The sequence below is a fragment of the Prosopis cineraria genome, unplaced genomic scaffold, assembly GCF_029017545.1.
Source record: "Prosopis cineraria cultivar Desert tree isolate PC_DT_omini unplaced genomic scaffold, ASM2901754v1 PC8, whole genome shotgun sequence".
Taxonomy (NCBI): Eukaryota; Viridiplantae; Streptophyta; class Magnoliopsida; order Fabales; family Fabaceae; genus Prosopis; species Prosopis cineraria.
In genome coordinates this window covers 6,836,455-6,844,193 of record NW_026555339.1, presented here as the reverse complement: position 1 = coordinate 6,844,193, position 7,739 = coordinate 6,836,455, and the positions used below count along the sequence as shown (strand labels likewise).

Genomic DNA, 7,739 nt, shown 5'->3' with positions numbered 1-7,739 from the left:
ATGAGACTTTAAAATAATTTTTATTTTTAAAATAATTTTTATTTTTTATATAAAGTTACTTAATATATAATGCTATTAAGTTATGTTCAAGTATGATTCAACTTAATTGAAAATATGACTCAAATTGGGTTTAGATTTACCTAATTTATAACATACTAATTGACTTGGGTTTTTTTTAATACGAATTAAATTCAGGGAGAATCACAATAAAGTTTTAAAATAGAGAATTTTTGATAATCAGGCCTCTAATAAAATTTTATAAAAAAATAAATTATAAACATTGATTTAAATAATAAATAAAACATTTAAAAATAAAGATAAAAAATATAATTTAAAGCTCTCAGTGTTATTTAACTTAATTAATATAAAGAAAATAGTATTTTTTTATTTTTTGGTAAATTTTTTTTATTTTGTTTTAGTCAATAATCAATTAAAGTAGTCGTAATGGTCATTAAAAATAAATATATCATTTTGTTAAAAATAAAAATATTAAATAACTCTTTAAAAACTAAACAGTAATTATAATATTTGAAATAATTAATTATTATTTTTATATTTTAGAGATATAATAAAATAGAATAGTTTTAATTTTGTTTTTTTTTCTGGCCAAAAAATCGTTGTCTTTTTTCTTTTTTCTTTTTTTTTAATCGGTCTCCTATTGTTTACTGCATCGGACCGAAGGTCATATTGGGATGTCATGGAATAGAATGCGAGAAGCCAAAAATGGTGGGAAAGGGAGAGAGGTGCAGCTCGCGCGTAGACGTACTAAGAAAAATTAAAGGTAACGAATCATGATGGAGTTTTCGAAATGCCAAAGAAATTTTTAATAGATATTTTGCTTTGTGTTTGCAGAATTCACTCGAGCATTGGTTGATGATCTGGAGAACAGTCGGTCACCCATCATTATCATTGATCGCTTCAGAAGTTACTGCACCAATTTCAATTCAAACTGGTTCCGTTCTTTCTAATTTAAGTTGGAATGACAGTCGGATTATGTCGAATTCATTTGATAAATCTGTTGTTGCTTCAGTAAACAGCCATTTTTTGAAGGAATGATCATTAATTTAAGTGTTATGCTTACTTGCAATTAATGCAGCTATTGTGGTTCTGATTTGCCATGTGGAAAGGAAGTTCTAACACTTTGCACGGAAAGCCATGTTCGTAGACTTGGTCAGTTAAGTTGTGCTTTCTGCTTATGATTTATGGACTCTGGATTTTCGTTTTTTAACCAACACAGACACTCACTCACTCGGTGGGTCTTGAATTACGTCGACTGCCATGATGAAATCTTGCGCTTTACACTCCAAAGAGGGATTGATCAAATTGTGGGTCATTTTAGACCTTCATATGTTAATGAGTTATTATTTGGCTATCTGCAGATATTATGCTGCGAGTGCTACTGATTATTCAGCGACTTTTGCAAGAAAACAAGCATAGTTCCAAGAGAGACATCTATTATATGCATCCCTCTGTGTTTTTGGGTGAGTTTGAGTGTTCGCAGCTTGATGATTGTGCTTTAGTATTGAGTAACGAGATGATTGAGATCCAATTTGGTTCAACGTGTCCTTGAAAAATAAATGCCATGGCATGTTTGTAGTAGAAGTGATTTTGGTTTCAAATTGTAGTGAAAACATTGCCACAAGTTAAGCAGACCAGTACTCATGTCAAAATATGAAATGAAAAAAGTCTGCTCCTCACACATTCTAGCATTTATTACAACTTAAAATTTATGTGAGTTCTTAATATCATTGACTGAATCATAATTTTCACTTCACTATTTCTGCAAGATCCAATTGAGTTTTTGGAATGTTTTATTCCCATTTCTTCAGTTGTCGACATGCATGACTGATGAGGGGTCTCCTTACAGTAAATGTGCAGGAGTGGATTAGAATTTCTTTTTGTTGAAAGTCAAATTTTTATTGTCATAATATTTGTATATTAAAAGTCAGTTCCATGACTATGATGAACTGCTAATTCCCATGGCAGTTTCTTTTTGGTTTCTTTATCAATGAATCATATCATCTTCCACGAGAGTCCATGACACACTTGTTTCAAATTCATGACTTATCTGTTTTACTTAATGCAGATCAATCAGCTGTAGACCGGGCAATAAATGATATATGTGTGCTTATGGAATGCAGTCGCCATAATCTTAATGTGGTATATGTCTTCAGAGTTCAAAGCTTTATCTTCTCTTTACTGATTTTCTTTTTGGTATGGTTCTTTTTGACAACATCCTCTCCTTATGGCGATTAAATGTTTTCACTTGAATTTTAAAATCCTTAAACAATCAAATTTAACCCCACCCACCAAAGAAATAGAAGAAAAAAAGAAAGAAAGAAAAAAACAAAAAAACCACAATAATATAGCAAGGTCCTAAAAAAATGTAGCCCTGTAGTGAACTGAAACCTTTTCTTTTCTATGGCATGGAAAAGAAAAAGAAACTGTTTTCTGGTAAATTAACATGACGCTGTGGTGCTATTTTATTATTTTGTTGTTAGCATTATTTTTTATCATTACATTTCTTATTTTCTGTATCTGCTAACGAGGAGACTGATATGCTTACTAATGGACCTATTTTATTTTAAAATTATGATGTTTGTAACATTTCCTATTCATTTAAGACAAGGTTACTTATTTTAGGATGTTCATACCATAATTTTTTTTCTTTTTTTATGTCTTTGCAGGTTTCTGCTGGGAAAGGGTACATTTGAACTCATACTCAATAGTGGAAGATGCACTTCTCCACTTGAAATCTCTCCTTCTGCTAACTATAATATAGTTTTATTTGTTGAGATGCCATACTAAGTTTATATTATGAATAATTTATAAATTTTAGTGGGAAACATCATCTAGCAACTGACATATCAAGAACTTGCTACGAAAACAAAAATATTAAAACTTTTGTATTATGACAGGCTCTTCAGATTTGCTGTTGATAATGCCCATTCCATTAATAATCGTAGAGCTACAATAAGCTTCCTGGTTAAGTTTTGTTCTATAATAAAACTGGCAGATCGAGTATTCTGCCTCACAGCAAAGCCAATTCTTCATAATTATTGTCAGTTTCTAATATGCTCTCTGCTGATACTTACAGGTCAAATTTGTTCTGTTGCAGGTTGGTTATGGGTTGGATACGGTTCTTTGAAGGTGAAAGGATATTTGATTGTATCAGTTCACTCAATACTGTAAGAACCAAACTGGGTGTTGTAATTTATTTTAATTATTCATAGTACTAGGTCAAAGAAAAAAAAAATTTTTAAAGTCCTTAATACATTCAGCTTTCCTGCAGGCTTACCCTGTTCCTGTTCATGCTGAAGAAGTCAAAGGTATCCTGCTTTCTAGGAGAACTACTGTAATTTTTCAGTTGCCTAGTTCCTACTTATTGATGTGAGCAGGCTATAACATAATATTTGATGATCAAAATGGTAACAACCAAATTAAATGGTAACTTTAACATACTTATGACTTCATATTAAGCTTGACTCCAGAATAATCACGGATGGATAAACATAACTTAACTCTTGCTTGTAGATATCATTAGTGTTGCTCATTTTATATTAGTTGTTGAGAAGGAATCAGGTAAACCCATGTTATTTGTTGGGGGGATAATGAGGAAAATATAATGATGGTTCCACTCCAGATATAGTTCCCTTTGATAAGCCTCTTCTTGTTGAGTTTCATACACAGTTTTCCAAAGACTAGCAAATGACCACTTCTGCAATGCATGTCACTGCATCGTTCTCACTGTAAGCACTTTCCAGTGACGTTTCCCCATTTTCTAATATGCACATCAATGCTTTTAATCTATCTTCATTCAGGGGAGAGGCTACCCTGATGTTCCTACAAGAAGGTATGAACCACTTTTTCCTGTTTCTAAACTATCCTACTAACATTCTGCATGCCAGATTGACTTCATATTTTTCAGTATTGGCATTTGCACGTGTACAAACTGTTGCATGTTCTTGCTTGACCTTTGTTTGATCTTTCGCATTTGTATTAAAATTAAAACAGGTTCCTGCGGCTTCTGATTGAGCATTTGCATATACCTGCGTTTTGCTTGGTTGATTGTGATCCGTATGGCTTTGATATCTTGACCACTTACAAATTCGGTTCAATGGTCAGTATTTGTAAGATTATCAATTTCACAAAATATATTATTATAGGTCTAAAAGTTCAGAATTTAAAGAATTGCTTTCAGTCTTTCAGCCTAACTTACATGTTCTCCCTTCTCTGTTAGCAAATGGCACATGACACAAAATATCTCCGTGTCCCTGAGTTACGCTGGCTGGGAGCTTTTCCTTCAGATTTTGAGAAATTTTCTGTTCCAAAGCATGTCTTCTTCTCTCACTGCTGAAGGTAAACATATCTACTTGTGAATTACCTGTGCATTACTCAAACTCTTTTAAGTTTAGATTGATGCTGTTGGCATATATAATCTTAGTCAATATTGTTTCGCCAAAATTCTTGGCAGACAGGAGAAGAATAGAAGCCATGCTGCACAGATGCTATCTGCAAAGGGAAGTGCCAGAATGGAGGTAATATTTCATTTACAACTTCTAACATATTTATCTGCTTCTTCAACTGGACTGAGATTAGTCGGAGTATGTCTTTTCTTCATTGTGAAGATTGGAGCTAGAGCTGATGCTGCAAAAAGGGGTGAAGTTTGAGATTGAAGCATTCTCCGTCCATACACTTTCCTTCTTGTCACAGACTTACTTACCATCTAAGATTCAAGGTGAACTGAAGGTCAAGTATGTGTGTTAGAAGAACATTAGTTTCTTCGATCATATTACTATTTGCAGAAGAGTTGTATTTTTGATGGTTGCTCCTCAGACGGCCTTTTTGAGGTTGATTTAAAACTCTATGGTAATGAAGCTGTCATGCACATTTGGAAATTGGAATTTGGTTTTAGCTTCTAGACATGGGTATCCTGTCACTATGACAAAAAAAATGACCAAACCCAGAAATAATTGTGTGTAGATTTACCTCTTCCAGCAAATAACGATCAAACTGTCCATTTTTGACAGTGTTTTTGATTTCCTCACCTTTCATTGTTAACCTTCTGATAGAAAATCGTGATCCTCCTATTATTTGATATTTGTAATCGACTGCTGAATTGGATGAAGGAAACAAGTCAAAACCTGATCTGGTAAAAATTTAGGAAAATCGCCGACCGTGGGGATCGAACCCACGACCACGTGGTTAAAAGCCACGCGCTCTACCACTGAGCTAGGTCGGCTCGTTGATGAAGAGGTGTTTGGTGTATTATATGGTATAAAAAGCTGAGTTGTTTTTTTATCAAATTTATTAATATTAAATCATTCTTCTTTTTTTTTTAATTATAAAACGGAATAAAAATGCTGAAAATGTGGATCAAAATGGGCCGTCAAAAACGGCATAAGGGTCAATATCCTTGTAGGAATTTTTTATGTTTTAAAAAGCATGATGTTGCTTTGAGACAAGCGTGCGTCTTCTACATTTGGGCGGCCAGAAACTACGACTTCTTGGTTTTTTAGGGCTGGCTATTGCTGGAATTTTCCTCTTTAAGTCACTTCTTGCATTAAAACATTGTTCCCTTCATTTTGTCTTTTTAAAAGAATTATATATACATTTTCCCGTGAATTGTGCTTATAGTAAAAATGAGCATTGTTTATAATTTGTAAATAGTATAGCTTATTATAAATTTTATATGTTTTATAAATTAGCTATTAGATTCATGTATTGAACAATATTTAAGATGATTCATTCATACTGTTTGAGACTTAAAAAAGATACAACCTTTTTTTTCAGATTTTTATATGCTTTTGATATTAACATGTTGATATCATAGCTTCTCTCTATATTTGAATGTTGTTAAACCATTTTTATTGTGTGTGTGTGTGTTCCCTCTAATATGAATTTCAAAACTAACAAAGAGCCTGCCTTATATGGCTAATCGTTATTTTTCGTGTTAATTTTTTTTGTTCATCTTTGAACATATATTTTGAAAATATGTTGATAAATTATCAATGAATATAGAAAGATTAATCTAATTGATAAATATATGGCATATATCTTACATGATTGTAAGTTTAAATTACTCTTGTTGTTGAGTTAAAAACCCTGTTGACAGGCATTCTATAATATAGGTACTCTTTGAATTTAGAAATTTGTTATAATTCTAACGTAGTTTTTAGATTCAACTCATTTAAATTTTTTAATATAAAAAAATGTACAATTTGAAGGTCGGCAATTGGGTTGGTCAAAAAGTAAAAAAAAAATTGCACAATTTAATTTTCCCATCTTTTAACATATTTTGAATTGAATGTACATTGCCGACATCGTCAATCGAATATTAATTTTCCAGGAAAGGGAGTAAATGGATGAGAGATTTCAGGAGCTCAGTATTAATGGGAATCATAATTAAAAATATTAAAGCCTCATAAAACTCATTATAAAAAAAGTCAAATTACCAAGTCCGTCATGATTAGATGAATGAAGAACCCAATTAGAACATTCTCTAGTCTGCTTTATCTGATAATAAAGCTCCATTTTTCTCATTCAAAGACTTATTCTCATGGAATACTCTTCAGCTCAAATGGTACTGTACTGTGACGCCAAATTCCTCAAATTAACTTTCCCAGTCTATCCCATAAAATTAAGTTGCTTTAATCTGCAATTTCTTCTTTTTGTTCTTTTTTCCCAGACCTGTGTTCTGAAGCTGAACACCCAGTGTGAGAAATGCAAGGAGAAAATGAAGCAGATTCTGCAGAATCTCACTGGTATGTTTATTTCTCTTCCCCATTGATGATATTCTTCATATCATGAACAACATGTGGTCCAGTGAAAGTGATTCTTGTGGGAGATATTTTTTTTCATTGCAATAAATTGATCATCATCCTAATTTCCCTAGTCTGGACAAAAATATCTTGTCAGTGAAGTCAATTTCAGATGCACACAATCTCGTGTCTATTATTATTATTTTTTTCAATCCCTTAATTTCAGGATCCTACTCTATCACCATTGATGGAGAGCAAGAGACAGTCACAGTTACGGGAAGAGTAAATCCTAATTCATTAATGGCTGTTCTGGAAAAGTATGTGAGACATGGTGGAGACCTTAAGTATGTCAAATTTGATGGTGAGATTAGACAAACAAGGCCTTATAATTATTATAATTATTCTGGTCAACATGAATATGTTCCATGTGGTATGTCCAACCCTAGAATTCCACATCCATTTCCATGTCCTCAAAACCACTTGTATGAAGCAAATCTCCGGTTTTTTCCACCTCCGGTGCCACCACCTCCACGACCTCGTCCCCTGGTAGGCCCTTTTCGAGTGGCACCGCCTTTTCCTCCTCCCATGGTGCCATTTCAGGCAATGCCGCCGCCGCCGCCGCCTCCTCGTCATTTTTCAAGAGGATTGGCTGTTGGAGAGAATGAAAAATTGGAGAAGGAACGTAAGCATTGTACGTTAATGTAGAGCATAGGAACTAATATTGTTATTTTGTTAGTAATTAGACATGTTTTTATCATGCATTATGTGGAATCCTCAATAACGATTCTAACCAGGAAAAATATAACTTTTAATTTCTGAACTTTTCTTTAATTATTGATTCATTTCCTGATATTTGGCTCAAAACAATTTAGTCCTTTTATAATTTTTTTTACTTGCTATAATTTAATCCTTATAATTTTTTAATTCAATAAACTACAAGAATCAAGTCGTATTAAGTGACTAAATTGATAATTGAAA

The 7,739-nt window shown here is 32.7% G+C and overlaps 2 protein-coding genes and 1 non-coding gene across 3 annotated transcripts; 2 read left to right on the top strand and 1 right to left on the bottom strand.

Moving 5' to 3' along the window:
* The first annotated feature begins 668 nt into the window (after window positions 1-668).
* LOC129318752 (meiotic recombination protein SPO11-1) lies at window positions 669-4,898 on the top strand. Its single transcript, XM_054963687.1, is given in 16 exon segments — window positions 669-781; window positions 853-952; window positions 1,097-1,170; window positions 1,380-1,481; window positions 2,087-2,160; window positions 2,688-2,704; window positions 3,119-3,188; window positions 3,293-3,329; window positions 3,535-3,582; window positions 3,691-3,749; window positions 3,822-3,853; window positions 4,015-4,120; window positions 4,241-4,344; window positions 4,346-4,359; window positions 4,475-4,538; window positions 4,629-4,898. Coding segments are annotated over 16 exon segments (1,098 nt in total). The 5' UTR covers window positions 669-723; the 3' UTR covers window positions 4,768-4,898.
* A 272-nt stretch (window positions 4,899-5,170) lies between these two features.
* Window positions 5,171-5,242, bottom strand: TRNAK-UUU (transfer RNA lysine (anticodon UUU)). Its single transcript has one exon. It is a non-coding gene; the product is annotated as a tRNA-Lys (tRNA).
* Window positions 5,243-6,559: 1,317 nt separating this feature from the next.
* Window positions 6,560-7,477, top strand: LOC129318387 (sulfated surface glycoprotein 185-like). Its single transcript, XM_054963109.1, has 3 exons — window positions 6,560-6,583; window positions 6,689-6,764; window positions 6,988-7,477. Exons 1-3 carry the CDS (start codon window positions 6,560-6,562, stop codon window positions 7,464-7,466), a joined length of 579 nt encoding a protein of 192 aa, XP_054819084.1. The 3' UTR covers window positions 7,467-7,477.
* The last annotated feature ends 262 nt before the right edge of the window (window positions 7,478-7,739 follow it).

Excerpts from the sequence above, each read along its gene's own strand:
- LOC129318387 (XM_054963109.1), top strand. The coding sequence starts at position 6,560 with ATGGAATACTCTTCAGCTCAAATG. Across the intron at positions 6,584-6,688 it reads AATACTCTTCAGCTCAAATG|ACCTGTGTTCTGAAGCTGAA; the intron begins GTACTGTACTGT and ends CTTTTTTCCCAG. Across the intron at positions 6,765-6,987 it reads GATTCTGCAGAATCTCACTG|GATCCTACTCTATCACCATT; the intron begins GTATGTTTATTT and ends CCTTAATTTCAG.